The sequence below is a fragment of the Pantherophis guttatus genome, chromosome 11 (genome assembly GCF_059756535.1).
Source record: "Pantherophis guttatus breed Tessera chromosome 11, ASM5975653v1, whole genome shotgun sequence".
NCBI lineage: Eukaryota > Metazoa > Chordata > Lepidosauria > Squamata > Colubridae > Pantherophis > Pantherophis guttatus.
In genome coordinates, this window is record NC_142073.1 from 8,904,940 (window position 1) to 8,920,082 (window position 15,143).

The 15,143-nt window shown below is 43.6% G+C and overlaps 1 protein-coding gene across 1 annotated transcript; it reads left to right on the forward strand.

Annotated features, from left to right (window-relative positions):
* The first annotated feature begins 1,139 nt into the window (after positions 1–1,139).
* POP4 (POP4 ribonuclease P/MRP subunit) lies at positions 1,140–12,454 on the forward strand. Its single transcript, XM_034425727.3, has 7 exons — positions 1,140–1,274; positions 3,476–3,528; positions 4,322–4,545; positions 6,757–6,834; positions 9,427–9,488; positions 11,650–11,751; positions 11,971–12,454. Exons 1-7 carry the CDS (start codon positions 1,154–1,156, stop codon positions 12,105–12,107), a joined length of 777 nt encoding a protein of 258 aa, XP_034281618.2. The 5' UTR covers positions 1,140–1,153; the 3' UTR covers positions 12,108–12,454.
* The last annotated feature ends 2,689 nt before the right edge of the window (positions 12,455–15,143 follow it).

The window sequence follows — 15,143 nt, forward strand, 5'->3', positions numbered from 1 at the left end:
AGATAGATAGAGATAGAGATAAGAGATAACGATAGATATAGAGATAAGAGATAAAGATAGATGATATAGATGACAGATAGATGATATAGATGACAAATAGATAGATATAGATAGATGATAGATAGATGATAGATGATAGATATAGATAGATAGAAGATAGAGATAGATAGATAGATAGATAGATAGATAGATAGATAGATAGATAGATAGATAGATAGATAGATATAGATAGATGATATACTGTAGATGATAGATGATATAGATATAAAGATAAATGATAGATGATAGATGATAGATAGAAGATAGGTAGATGATAGAAAGATAGATAGATAGAAAGGAAGGAAGGAAGGAAGGAAGGAAGGAAGGAAGGAAGAAAGAAAGAAAGAAAGAAAGAAAGAAAGAAAGAAAGAAAGAAAGAAAGAAAGAAAGAAAGAAAGAAAGAAAGAAAGAAAGAAAGAAAGAAAGAAAGAAAGAAAGAAAGAAAGAATTCTTTATTGGCCAACAAGGCCAATAAGGAATCTGTCTTCGGTGCATATGCTCTCAGTGTACATAAAAGGAAAAGATACGTTCATCAAGAATCATAAGGTACAACACTTAATGATAGTCACAGGGAACAAATAAGCAATCGAATCATACTAGGAAACAATCCTAGATTAATAACAAACAACAAAGATTAAAAGGCAATGCCGCCTCTGCCACGAAAAACCAGGCCTGCAGACAACCATGCCCACTTTTAAGACGCCTGGACTTCAATTCCCAGAATTCCCCAGCTAGCCAACGTTAAGAAATATTCCTTTAGGGCAGTGTTTCTCAACCTTGGAAGCTTGAAGATGGGTGGACTTCAACTCCCAGAATCCCCCAGCCAGCGTTGCTGGCTGGGGGATTCTGGGAGTTGAAGTCCACCCATCTTCAAGCTACCAAGGTTGAGAAACACTGCTTTAGGGCTTCTATGATAAAGCTGAGGTGGGGAACGTTGGCCCCCTTCATGACTTGCGGACTTCAACTCCCAGAATCCCTGAGCCCAGCATGGAAGTCCCACTTTCTACCTCAACGTACCGCGTAATTTCACTCGCTCCGCACTTCGTTCTTATTGGCGGCTTTCTTGCCTCCGCCTCCCTTCCCCTCTAAGCCAATCGGAGAGCGGCGGCCACGCATGCGCCTTTCATTTTACTTCGTGAAGCGGACAGGCGAGGGAGAGGCTCTTCAGCCGGGGGCTGATTCCGGCTTTTTTTTTTTTTCGCGTTTTAGGATAAAATTTTTGACGGAGATGGAGAGTAAGTCTTTGCGGGAGCCTAAATTCGTGGCCTGTTCCTTTCTGTGCCGGCGTGCGCAGAGGGTAGCCCTTAATCCGAATTAATTAATTAATCCGAAGTGACTCCGGTTTGGGTTGAGGAGGCGCCTTTTTGGGGAAGTGGAGCCTCGTTTCTAGCAAGGGATGCAAAGATGATCCCTTTTACAGGATTGGGTTGGGTGGATTTTTGGGGAGGGTTTTTTTTTTGCCCCTTATTTAAGGAGTCTTAATCCGATTTAACTGACTTTGCAAATGTAATTTTTGGAACCAGATTCTCTCCAGGGGCTAATTAAGTGGGAAGGGAAAATTAGGGGAGAATTAGGATTTAGGGAATCTCCAGGCACGTGTTTGGTCTGGAAGAAGGCACCGCCTGAGACTGGAGAATCGGATCTTGTTAGCACAGGGATGGGGCACCACCTGGAAAGCCCAGGGCTCAGGGGTGAAATCCAGCAGGTTCTGGAGAACCGGTAGCGTAAATTTCGAGTAGTTTGGAGAACCAGCAAATACCACCAGTAAAATCTCCATTCCCGCCCTGAGAGTGGGGTGGGAGTGGAGATTTTACAATATCCTTCCCCTGCCGTGCCCACCAAGCCACGCCCACAGAACAATTTTAGGGAAAAAATTGGATTTCACCCCTGCCAGGGCTGCTCAGAAGAAAGAGGTGGCAAACCGTTTTTGTCCTGTTTTTGTACAGGTAGTCCTCAATTTATGACCCCAATGGAGCCCAAAATTTCTTGTTGTTGAGGTCAGACTGTTGTTAAGGGAGTTTTGCCCCCTTTGGTGACTTTTCTTGCCACAGTTGCTAAAGTGAATCGTTGCAGTTGATAAGTTAGTGACCCTTTTTGTTAAGTGAATCTGGCTTCCCTATTGATTTTGCTTGTCCAAAGGTCGCAAAAGGGGACCACCTGTCCTTGGGACACAGCAACGGTCATAAGTATGAACCAGTTGCCGAGCATCTGAATTTTGATCAAGTTTTCATGGGGATGCTGCAATGATTGTAACTATGAAAAGTCAGAGAGAGAGAGAAAGAAAGGAAAGAAAGAGAGAGAGAAAGAAAGAAGAGAGAGAAAAAGAGAGAGAAAGAAAAGAAAAAAGAAAAAAGGAAGGAAAGAAGAAAAAAAAGGAAAGAGAGAGAGAGAGAGAGAAAGAAAGAAAGAGAGAGAGAAAGAAGAGAGAGAAAAAGAGAGAGAAAGAAAAGAAAAAAGAAAAGGAAGGAAAGAAAAGAAAAAAAGGAAAGAGAGAGAGAGAGAAAGAAAGAAAGAAAGAAAGAAAGAAAGAAAGAAAGAAAAGAAAAGAAAGATGAGGCTATTGAAGATTACTGTGAGTAAAACTATTACCCCCTGGATGATAGAATATTGCTAGAAGAGTATTAAGTATAAAAAGAGAAAGCAGTGGTGAAATCCAAATTCTTTTACTACCTGTTCTGTGGGCGTGGTGTGGTGTGGCTTGGTGGGCATGGCAGGGGAAGGATACTGCAAAATCCCCATTCCCTTCCCACTCCTGGGGGAAGGGTATTGCAAAATCTCCATTCCCTTCCCACTCCTGGGGGAAGGGTATTGCAAAATCTCCATTCCCACCCCACTCTGGGGCCAGCCAGAGGTAGTATTTGCCGGTTCTCCAAACTGCTCAAAATTTCCGCTACCGGTTCTCCAGAACCTGTCAGAACCTGCTGGATTTCACCCCTGGAGAGAAGGCAGTAGATTAGCAGTAGTCATTTTCCCAATTGATTTTTTATTTTATTTTTTTGCTACAATTTTACAAATTACTTTTTATGGAGTAACTTTTCAACTCAAACAATAAAGTTGCCATTTTTGTTTGTTTAGCCTTTTTTGAAGAAGTATTTGTTATTTTGTGTTGCAACCTACAGAAACAAAAAAGGAAGCATCTTTGTACAAAAACAATCAGTTTAGGCCTTGTAACAAAATACATACTCTGAGTTGGCTTTGGCAGGCGTGCCTCATCTTGAAAAGTCCGGCATCAAATACAACCTGGATTGAGCGTGTTGGATGTCATACGCCATAAGAGCAAAATCTCATCTTCCCTAATTGTTCTGTCTTTATAGCAACATGGTTTAGATCTCTGTTGTTTCATAACTTCAAACATCCCCTGGAGAAAGATGGACATATCCCTGAAACAATATACTTTGCTTTGTTTTTAAAGTAAACTCTATATTTTATTTTCCAGAGGTGTTATATAAGAAGCTGCCCGAGTCGACAGCAAAACTTGTGGACCTTCAGGTATTTTTATCTTACGGTATTTATTAATTAGGGGACGCAGTGGCTCATGGGCTAAGACACTGAGCTTGTCGATCGAAAGGTCGGCAGTTCAGCGGTTCGAATCCCTAGTGCCGCGTAATGGGGGTGAGCTCCCGTTACTTGTCCCAGCTTCTGCCAACCTAGCAGTTCGAAAGCACGTAAAAAATGTTTATTTGTCCTCATCTTGTTCCCTCACCTAAAATCTCCTGCAAATGCAATGGTGAAGGACAACTGTGTGTAATTTCTACTGTGGACTCGGGTTAGGGTAGCTGTGGAACCCGTGCTCAGTTTTAATCATTAGGGTTGCTAATGAGTCCAGGCAATCAATATGGTTTCAATATTGATAATATTGGGACCTGAGCAACATGGTGGCCTATTGGTGGAGCTCTCGTCTCACAATCAAGAGGCTGTGAGTTCGATCCTAGGCAGTGGCAGATATGTCTCTCTCTCTCTGGATGCAATAAGTTATTGTCTGCTCTAAACTCTGCATAGGCGTCAGGAAGGGCATCCGGCCAGTAAATGCTCTAGCTCCCTTCAGTTCTCCCCCCCTCCCCCCCATTCCACTCCGATGCAAAGGATTTACAGGGTCATTAATAGAAAAAAAAATGATAATATTGGACCTATTATTCACAGCCTGGAGTCTTTTTGGAGTTAGCAGCCTTAAACAAATCTAATAAATAAAATATTTCCATGGGTTGGGGGGTAAAGAATAACCTAATCCTCAAATTAGAATTTGATCTTTGTTCAAGATGCTTCTTTCCTTTCTCTTTCTCAGCCACAAGCATCCAACAAGGCGGAGGCCTTTGTTAAGGCCTTTCTGAAACGCAGCATGCCCGGGAAGAGCGAGGAGGACATTGAGAAACACTTAAACCACAAAGCGGTCGTCCTTGAGCACCCGCAACCGAGGAGGACCCGGCAGAAGGTCAAACGGAGGAAAGGGTTATCGGCCAAACAGAGGCGAGAAATGCGTCTCTTTGAGATTGCTCCAGAACAGCAGAGGTGAGAAAGGCAAGCTGGCTCTCCTGCGATTCGGTTGGAGTGATTGATGATTGATTGATTGATTAATTTGATTTGATTTTTGGGTGGTTTGATGCCCTCTGGGATTGCAAGAGCTGGGATCGGCTGTAATGATACGTGGTAACCTTGGGAGACAGGAAGAAGAGCTACAGGCAGGAAAGTGGTCAGATAAGAAGCAGCTGAGCCCACAGAAAAGAAACAGGCATGGCAAATGTCTCAGAAGGGATCCTCCAGAGAGAGAGAGAGAGAGAGAGAGAGAGAAAGAGAGATAGGTAGATAGATAAAGAGCCTTGGTAGTACAGTGGTCTAGGGCACTCTGTTATTAAGCTGGTTATTAAGACCAGCTGCCTGCAATTACTGCAGGTTCGAATGTCGCCAAGGCTCAAGGTTGACTCAGCCTTCCATCCTTTCTAAGGGAGGTAAAATGAGGACCCAGTTTGTGGGGGCAATAAGCCGACTTTGTATAAATATACAAAAGGATGAAGGCTATTGCTGAGCACATTGTAAGCCGCCCTGAGTCTCCGGAGAAGGGCGGCATATAAATCAAATTAAAAAAAAAAAGATAGATAGATAGATAGATAGATAGATAGATAGATAGATAGATAGATAGATATAGCGATCGATCAATCGATAGATTAGAGAGAGAGAGAGATAGCGATAAGATAGGTAAGTAGGTAGATAGAGCGATAGATAGATTAGATAGAAAGATAGAACGAAAGAAAAAGAAGAAAAAGAAAAAGAATTCTTTATTGGCCAAGTGTGATTGGACACACAAGGAATTTGTCTTTGGTGCATATGCTCTCAGTGTACATAAAAAGACAAGATACATTCGGCAAGTCTGTTGGATAAGCTGCCTCTTATCCAACTGTTTTCCTCCCTGTCACTTTTCCTCCTATCTTCCAAGGTCGCGAGAGTGAAAAAAGTGCACCACCACCCCAAGTACATGAGTGGGCCTTTGCGGATTCTTAAACCCCTTTTGACCTCTTTGTATCCAAATATTGCACACCTGTCTTGGGGAATCCCTGCTATAAACCGTCCCCATATATAGCTGCTTTCTGGCAAACCCCTAATCTGTGATGGCTCATTTTGGGGGTTATTTTCTGGAATGGTAGTTCACCACAAGAGGGCAGTAGGTTATTTTTTTTAAAATATATATATATATATATTATTTAAGCTGCCTTCTTTTAAAGCTGTGACTGTTTTTGCTTTATTTAAAAAGATTTAAAGAGGTTTGAATTGTAGTTTAAGGGCCTACACTTGGCTGAATTTAGAAAGGAAGAAGAAGCTGGAAGCCTATCGCTGTGGATTGAGCTCCCCCTTCCCCCCAACAGTTAACACTGCGGGGAGCAAGTTAGGTCCAATAGAAAAAGAAAAAGAGTCCAGAAGCAACATTAGCAGATAATTACCCTGTTTCCCCCAAAATAAGACATCCCCTGATAATAAGCCCAATCAGGCTTTTGAGCGCATGGCAATAAGGGCAAGCGCTTATTTCAGGGTTCAAAAAAATATAAGACAGAGTCTTATTTTGGGGGAAACACGGTAGCTCAATTGCCATAGAGTTAGAATAGGTCTAAGGCAGGGGTCAGCAACCTGCGGCTCCGGAGCCGCATGTGGCTCTTTCACCCCTCTGCTGCGGCTCCCTGTCACTCAAAATATGCATCCCAACCGCCAATGTGCGACACCTGCCAGCACACAGTTTATTGAGCTTTTCAACCCCTGATAGGCCAACCATGGATAAATCCAAGAAAAGAAAAGTTTTAGAAAAAAACAGAACGTTTAATTCAACTACATGTGCTAGTTTAGTGGCCGCTCAAGAAATAGTCAGGAGAGGAAGGGTTTTGTGGCTCCTGGTGTTTTCTTTTCTGTGGGAAACAGGTCCTAATGGCTCTTTGAGTGTTTAAGGTTGCAGACCCCTGGTCTAAGGTGTCAAGCAGCCTAAATTTTCAAAGGAAAATTAAAAGCCACCATTAGCAACATTGATTATGGGGCTGGTGTGATGCTACAATAGTCATAAGTGCAAAGATCAGTCACAAGTCACTTTTTGCAGTGCCATTGTAACTCGGTTATAAGTCAAGGGCTATTGTTAGTTAAACCAGGAACAAATTCCGTTCCAATGAAATACTTTACAGAGGCCCTGGACAATTTATCACATATGGTCCTTGCTTTTTTTTTTTTTTTTTGCTTATTCTGCAGATACGAGATATTTATCCCATTGCATGAGCTTTGGAAACAGTACATTAGAGAACTCTGCAACGGATTGAAACCCGATGCGTAAGTTCAGTTCTTTTCATTCATTCATTCATTCTTTTTTTGTTGTTGTTGTTGTTGTTGTTGTTGGAAGAAATATCCTTCTGGGTTCAGTTCCAAGTAGGGAAAAAGACACTGGAGTCATGGAAGTTGCTTGGAAAGAAGGTTTTATTGATGAACAGGATCACATGGCTTGAGTTCCTGAGCAGAAAAAGGGCCGAGATGCTGAGAGTGCCTTGCTTTTATGCCCTCTGTTGGGCCCTGAACTTGAGCTTGTATTCTGATTGGTTTTTATTTATTTATTTATTTATATTTGAATTTATATACCGCCCTTCTCCCCCTAAGGACTCAGGGCGGTGAACAGCCGAAATTAAAATACATACAATATAAAAGTTAAGATAGCTAAAATAAATTAAATCAATTGGCCCCCCATTTAAAACCCCAAAGCTATACAATTAAAAACTAACCCATAAAAAACCTAATTAGGCTAGGCCGGCTTGCTGAAATAAAAACGTCTTTAGGGCCTTAAGGAAAGTGCGGAGATCCGGGATCAGTCGTATTCCGGGAGGAAGCTCATTCCAGAGGGCGGGTGCCCCCACAGAGAAGGGTCTCCACCTGGGGGCCGCCAGTTGACATTGCTTCACCGACGGCACCCTGAGGAGGCCCTCTCTGTGAGAGCGTATTGGCCGGTGGGAGGTTATCTGTAGCAGAAGGCTGTCTCGTAAATACCCTGGCCCTAAGCCATGGAGCGCTTTAAAGGTGAGAACCAACACCTTGAAGCGCACCCGGAAGACCACCGGGAGCCAGTGCAACTCGCGCAGGAGAGGTGTTACATGGGAGCGCCATGTCGCTCCCGTAATCACCCGTGCAGCCGCATTCTGGACCAGTTGGAGCCTCTGGGTGCTCTTCAAGGGGAGCCCCATGTAGAGAGCGTTACAGTAGTTGTCAAACTCCCATGGGGCCATGCAGGGGCAAGTCTGTAGGTTGTCTTTTGAGTCCCAAGCTTGGTTGAGCCTTGCTGGGTGATGTTATCTCCCCAGGTGCCATATGTTGAGTTCTGTTGCTAGGTGGGTAGAGGGCTAATGCTACCTTTGTTGGATCTTGGGTGAGGGCATTTGCCTATGAATAGACCTGGCTATCTCTTTATCTCTTAAGTGCTAACATCTGTTGTGGGCTATTCAGGAGGGTGGGGGCTACTAAGAGTGAGTCTGCTTCCTGCCTAAAAACATGTTTCTCCATTTCTCATCCAGGGAAATATAATATTCTGCCTTTTTACTATTTCCTAGAATATTTCATTTTCCTAGGAGAGGGTGGGTGCTAACTTCCTACATTGCAAACTGGTTGCGTATTTAGTGGGGATGGAGGCCATCCCTCAGAAGGCTGGCGATTTCTTCTCTGGCGGGGAAAAAAAAAACTTTCAATAAGACCAAATGGAATTGGCATTCTAGAATTGTTCCGTTTCAGAGCTTGAGAAAGGAAACGTTTATAATGAGGTTTTTAAACTTTTTTAAAGTTTGAAAAGATGGCCATTGAACATCTTTTTTTAAAACACACACAAACACACACACGAACACACGTTCCTGGAGTCTCTACAGAACTGGCTGTATTGGTGTCTTGGTGGGATCCTTGCTTTTTGCAAAACACATTTTTAAAAGAAACCCTGGTCTATGTGAATGCGTCCTTAAGTCTTTTATATGAAAACCCAGCTGATGGGGAAGAGCTGAATCACAGTTTTGTGTGTATAACTATATTACAAACTATTCTAAAAATATGAGTTCCAGGTATATTAATAAAGAAAGAAGCAGACATTCTGTGAGCTCCGGAACTTAAAATTTTAAAATAAAAATTATAACAACTATATTATTTAATATTTAAACCTGGAACCTCTTCATTTAGAATCTGACCTCAAATAGTTTTGCAAAGCCAGGCACTGGAAGTTTGTTTTATTTTGTCACTGGGTTAGGTTTATGCTCTGTATTTAATCACTACTGTGATCATTGCCGTATTTTCAAGTGAAAATTGCATCTTGTTTACCGTAATTTTCGGAGTATAAGACGCACCTTCCCCCCCCCCAAAAGAGGGTGAAAATTTGGGTGCGTCTTATACACCGAATGTAGCCTTACCGGCCCCCACCCTTTGGCCTCTGCCTCCCAGCAATTTGCCTCCTTGCAGCAAACAGCAAACAGCCCGTTTCAGCTTCAGCACAGCCTGATTACCACAAGCACCTGATTGTCAATTGGATCGGCCTCCCGACCATCGGCTGTTTCAGGCTGCAGGGATCGCCATTGCCCATTGCCTCACGCCCCATTTGCTGCAAGGGGGGAAATTGCTGGGAGGCAGAGACAGATTTTTTTTTTCTTGTGCTAATCAGGCTGTGCTGAAACTGAAACTGAAACTGAAACTGGCTGTTTGCTGCAAGGAGGCAATTGCTGGGAGGTAGATTTTTTTTTTCTTGTTTTCCTCCCCAAAAAAGGTAGGTGCAGAGCGTCTTATACTCCGAAAATACAGTAATTGTTTGCATGTATTGTAACTCCAAAATTACATCTTGTACTCTTACCTTCCTTTTGTTTAACTTTCTGGAAGAATTTTTAATCTATTTCTACATGCGTTTTGCAGACAACCACAGATGATTCAAACCAAGTTGCTTAAAGCCGATTTCCACGGAGCACTCATGACAGGTATTCCTCTGCCTTTTTTTTTTTTTTAATTGAAACTTACACTATACCCCCCAAAAAATTTAAATCACATTTCCCTCCCCTTAACTTTACGTAGTGGATTTTGTTTGAATTTACTTGCACACCATAGAAAGAAGTTGTTGTTTTTTTTGTCTGACCTGTATATCAACTTCATTGAGGATCCCTGTGAAAAGTTCTTACCGTTTATTTATTTTTTTTCTCCACACTGGGGATAATACTACACATCTTGCGGGTACCTTAGAAGTTAGGTTTTACAAGGGTGAGGAGGACAAAGGTCGTGTTGAACCTTGAGAAAGGTTGAAGGGGCAAAAGTTAGTTTTCTGGTATCTCAAAGGGTGTGCCAGGCTGCAGAGAAACCTGTTCTCGATTATTGCATTCCCAGAAACCAACATCTTAAGTTACAGGAAGAGAGTTCCCTTGAATGCCAGGAAAATCTTCCTAACAGTGAGCACAATTTGGCTATATATCATCTTCTTTTAATGACCCCATAATCCCTTGCAGGGTGGAGTCTGGGCAAGGGAATGGAGCTGAGAGTTTACTGGCCGGATGCCCTTCCTGTCCCCAGTGCGGAGTTTTGTTCAGCAGATCTATTCTCATTGTGCCCAGAGAGAGAAATACCTGCCTCTACCTAGGATCGAACTGACAGCCTCCTGATTGTGAGGCGAGAGTTCCACCTCTAGGCCGCCGCACCACTCGAGCAATTTGGTCATATATCCCTTTACCAAAAGAAATAGCGATGGGTTCTCTTTCATTGGATAGTGGCTGGCTAGCCATAGGATTGATATATTTTTATTTATTTTAAAAGATTGATACGGCCGCCCATCTGGGGAGGCACAACCCTCAAGGACTAATGGCAGTAATAACAACAGAAATAAAACCATCCCTAATCCAGGAAAAACCCAGCATCCAATCCCTCCTTTTATGCAGTTCTCCAGGCTGCAGTCTTGTTATCCCAGAGAAAATGCCAATTCTCAATGGCTTTCCAGAAAGCTAAAAGGATTTAACTGGATTTCAAGGGGAAGAATGTTCCCCAGAGCAGGGATCGCTACAGAAAGGTGCTGTCAACTCGCCTGCTCTTGAGTTGCCATAGGCAAGGGGGGATGGGAAACAGATGATTTATTTTATTTAGCGTATGGCTGGTCACACACAATATTAAAAGACTTCATTTTTACAGGTTAAAACAATTAAAAAAAGAACAGTAAGAAAACCTAAGAGGAAAACAGAAATAACATTTCAGAGTTTAATGTCGAGTTTGGAGATGCACATTCTAGACTTATCTCTCAAGGCTGTCTCCCAGGGTTACCCACAGCGGCCAGAGGGGAGTGATCGCTACAACCCGTGAAATTGCTTCATTGCCGAATATGATTGATGACACACCCTGGGGGGGAGGGGGGAAACAGGGTCATGATTGGGGCGTAAATTACGTGGGGTCAGAGCTGGCTTCACTTGGGAACGTGCCGACAAGAAGCTCCTAATATCTGGATTTCTTCTGAAGCTTGGCTCAAAGCTCATGATTTAAGTAGGGCATCCGTCGGAACCCTGACAGGTGCCCTACCCCAAGATAGCATTTGAAGGGAGCGACCTGGATTGTGTCCTCTCTGTCTGTTCTCATGGAGCAGATACCCTCAAGGAAAGGCAGTCCCGTTGACCTTAATAGAAATTACTTTAATAGGGGTCTCTGTGCTGAACAGGAATTTGGACCCAGCCACGCAGAAGACACCTTTCAAAGCTGTGATTCTGGTTTCCATTTTTTCCCCCTATGCACATATGCACTTTTTTTTTTTTTAAATTTATATGCTGCCCTTCTCCGGAGACTCAGGGCGGCTTACAATGCGTTAAGCAATAGCCTTCATCCTTTTTGTATATTTATACAAAGTCAGCTTATTGCCCCCACAACTGAGTCCTCAATTTACCTACCTTAGAAAGGATGGAAGGCTGAGTCAACCTTGAGCCTGGCGAGATTCGAACCTGCAGTAATTGCAGGCAGCTGGTCTTAATAACAGGGTGCTTTAGACCACTGTACTACCAAGGCTCTTGGTAGTACAGTGCATTACAGCAATTGCAACAGGGAGCTCTTTTCAACAGATGGTCCAGTTTGAATGTTAGGACCTTCTCTTTTTTTTTTTTTCTTTCTTTCTTTCAGTGACCAAATCCAGATGTCCTTCCTACGTTGGCATCACAGGCATCGTTGCCCAGGAAACGAAGTACGTGTTCAAAATTGTCACAAAAGAAGACAGGCTGAAAGGTAGGCATACCTGATTCGATCAGTATAGAGCAGTGATGGCTAACCTTTTTGCCGTTGTGTGCCAAAAGCGAAAAGCGGGGGTCGCGTAGGGGGGGACGCACGCATGCGTGCCCACACCATATTTCAACGCGCAGAGAATTTCTCTGTTCGTTCCTTGTAAGACCTGTGCCCTGTGTTAAACCATTTAACCAAAAGGTTAATTTTCTGGACTCCTTTCAGTTATTCCAAAGCGGAACAACATCTTCAGCATTGAAATGGATGGGTTTGTGTCTTACATCTACGGAAGCAGGATCCAGTTCCGAGCGAGTGAGCGTTCTGCGAAAAAGTTCAAGGGGCAAGGGACCATGGACCTGTGATTTTGCTTCTTTTGGTCTGCAAAATTGGAAACTTTGGTTTCCAGGGGTTTCCGAGAGTCCACCACAATCTTTTTTCTTCTAAGAAGAAAATGAGCGCAAGAAGCAACAGCAGCAGGAGCAAAGATGATTGCCTCTGTATCTTCACAAACCCAAAGTGGGTTCTTGCTTGTGTTGATTTTGGCTGGCAAAGACTGGCAGTTTTGAGACTGCAATTCTCCAATTTACAAGTCTAGTTCTAATTCTACGCTTATGCCATGTTGGATTTTGCATTATGTTATTGAAAATGTTCTTGTTTGTACTATGGAATGAAAAAACCTTTGAATTTTTTTTTAAAAATGTCCAAAGCAGCAGTGGGCTCAGAGTTGGCTATTTATGGTTTATAGTAAGCATTATACAGTTGGGTCAGGTTTCAGTGGTAGGCATTATTTTGGAGACAGACAGACAGACAGACAGACAGACAGACAGACAGACAGACAGACAGACAGACAGACAGACAGACAGACAGACAGACAGACCGACCGACCGACCGACCGACCGACCGACCGACCGACCGACCGACCGACCGATCACCGGCTGCCAGCAATTTGGCAGATCAAATCTCACCAGGCTCAAGGTTGACTCAGCCTTCCATCCTTCCAAGGCGGGTAAAATGAGGACCCAGATTGTTGGGGAAAATAGGCTGACTCTGTCTTACAGCCCTCTCTATCTTAGAGAGGGCTGTAAAGCACTGTAAAGCAGCATATATGTCTAAGTGCTATTGCTACTATCTATCTTTATCTATCTATCTGTCTGTCTATCAATCTATCTAATCTATCTATCTATCTTATCTATCTATCTACCTAATCTATCTTATCTATCTATCTAATCTATCTATCTATCTTATCTATCTATCTACCTAATCTATTTTATCTATCTATCTATCTATCTATCTATCTACCTAATCTATCTTATCTATCTATCTATCTATCTATCTATCTATCTATCTACCTACCTAATCTATCTTATCTATCTATCTATCTATCTATCTATCTATCTAATCTATCTATCTGTCCAGGAACCGGTGAGTCCTAGTCCCACATTAGGCCTGAAAGGCAGCTAGATGTCAAGTGTGGGAAATCAGGAAATCCAGGCAGTTCAAATGAATATATGCATTGATTGTATGTTAAAGCTCCCTACAAGAATCTGAACTACTAATGGTCAAAGCAAGTTGGCAGTAGATAGGAGTCAATGGAATTCAAGGTTGGACTTAGATCTCTTTGAGCTTAAGGAACTTAAGTTCTGATGGTGCATTTGACCCCTCCCTCGGGTTCAACCTGGTCCTCTCCTACACTAGGTGACTTTGGGCCAATCACTAAGAGTCGGTGAGTGCTAGTCCCGCCTTAGGCATAGAAGTCAGCTGGGTGTCCTTGGGCCAATCACCAGGAGATGGTGAGTTCTAGTCTTGCCTTAGACATGAAAGCTGACTGAGTAACCTTTGGCCAGTCTCTCTTTTCAGCTCGAGCCACCTCACAGGGTCGTTGTGGGGAGAATAGGAGAAGGAAGGAGCATTAGGTATGTTCGCTGCCTTGCGTTATCTATAAAAATAATAAAGGCAGGAAATAAAAGTAGATCCATATTGGTTATAATATATATATATATATATATATATATAGCACAAACTTCCCCTTGAACAATGACTTGACTCTGATTTACTTCATTCCATGATGTAACATCTAATTAGGACATCTGTTAAATGCCTACCATATTAATTTAATAGGAAGGGCTAATAGAACTTTATTGGCAGAGTCCAGTTAATTAACATTATGGGCCTTTTTAATGGACGTCTTAAATCAACATCGTTAGTGAAGATGCTATCCAAATTAAAGTAAGGACTGTTTCATTGGACTGTGAAGGGCACACAAAGTGAGGTGTGGATGTGCGACTTGGATTTATGCCCAACATGCACATTCTGAAACTTATTCTTCAAGGATATTATTTTAACAATAATTACGTATGTTGCAAGATTTCAGTAACTTCTTCAGATGGTGGTTTTGACAGCGCTGAAATCCCAAGAAAAGTGCAACAGACATCCTCACAGCAGAAAGAGAATAGATTTCACAGATTTTTCTCATCTTTCCTGAGAAGCGTTAAACCACTCATGGAGAAGGACAGCTATGGTTCCAGGGGAGGGGTAAAATGAATATTAATAACCCTGGATCCGATCCAGGGTGGGATTCAGTTGGTTCAGACCTGTTTGGGTAAACCGGATACTAATTTTACATCTGGTTTGCTAAACCGGTAGTTGCAAGGTCTGGTTGGCCCCTCCCCTCCCTCCCCTCCCAGGAGTCTCCATGCAGCCCATTTTGGATGCCAGGTAAGTGCAGGGCCCACGTGGAGGCTCTGGGAGGGCGAAAAACGGGCCTCCCAGAAGTTCTGCAAGTCCAGAAACGGGATCATTTCCAGCCTCCGGAGAGCCTCCAGAGCCCGGCAGAGGCCGTTTTCGCCCTTCCAGAGGCTCAAGGAAAGCCCCCGGAGTCTGGGGAGGGCAAAAAACAGGCCTCCCAGTAGTTCTGGAAGTCTGGAAACAGGCCTGTTTCTGGCCTCAGGAGACCCGCATCCCTCCCAGGAATCCCCACGCGGCCTCCCAGGAGTCCCCACGCGGCCTGTTTTGCATGCAGGTAAGTGCAGGTCGCACGCGGAGGCTCGGGGAGGGGGAAAAACAGGCCTACCGGAAGGGGTCTCCGGAGGCCAGAAACGGGCATTCTCAAACTTCCGGTAGCCCCGTTTTTCCCCCTCCCCGAGCCTCCGCGTGCGACCTGCACTTACCTGCATGCAAAACAGGCCACGTGGGGACTCCTGAGAGGGGTGGGGTGGGGTGGGGAGGGCGGGGCCAGCCAGGAGTGGGATTTGGGGCTTCTCCGAACTGCACAGAATCTTAGCTAGAGGTTCTCCCGAATCCCTGCGAACCCCCAGCAGCCCCACCCCTGGAATTGGGACGAAATTAATTCAGTCTCCAGAGAGACCACACCGAGCTCCCATCATGTCAAGCAGGAGAAA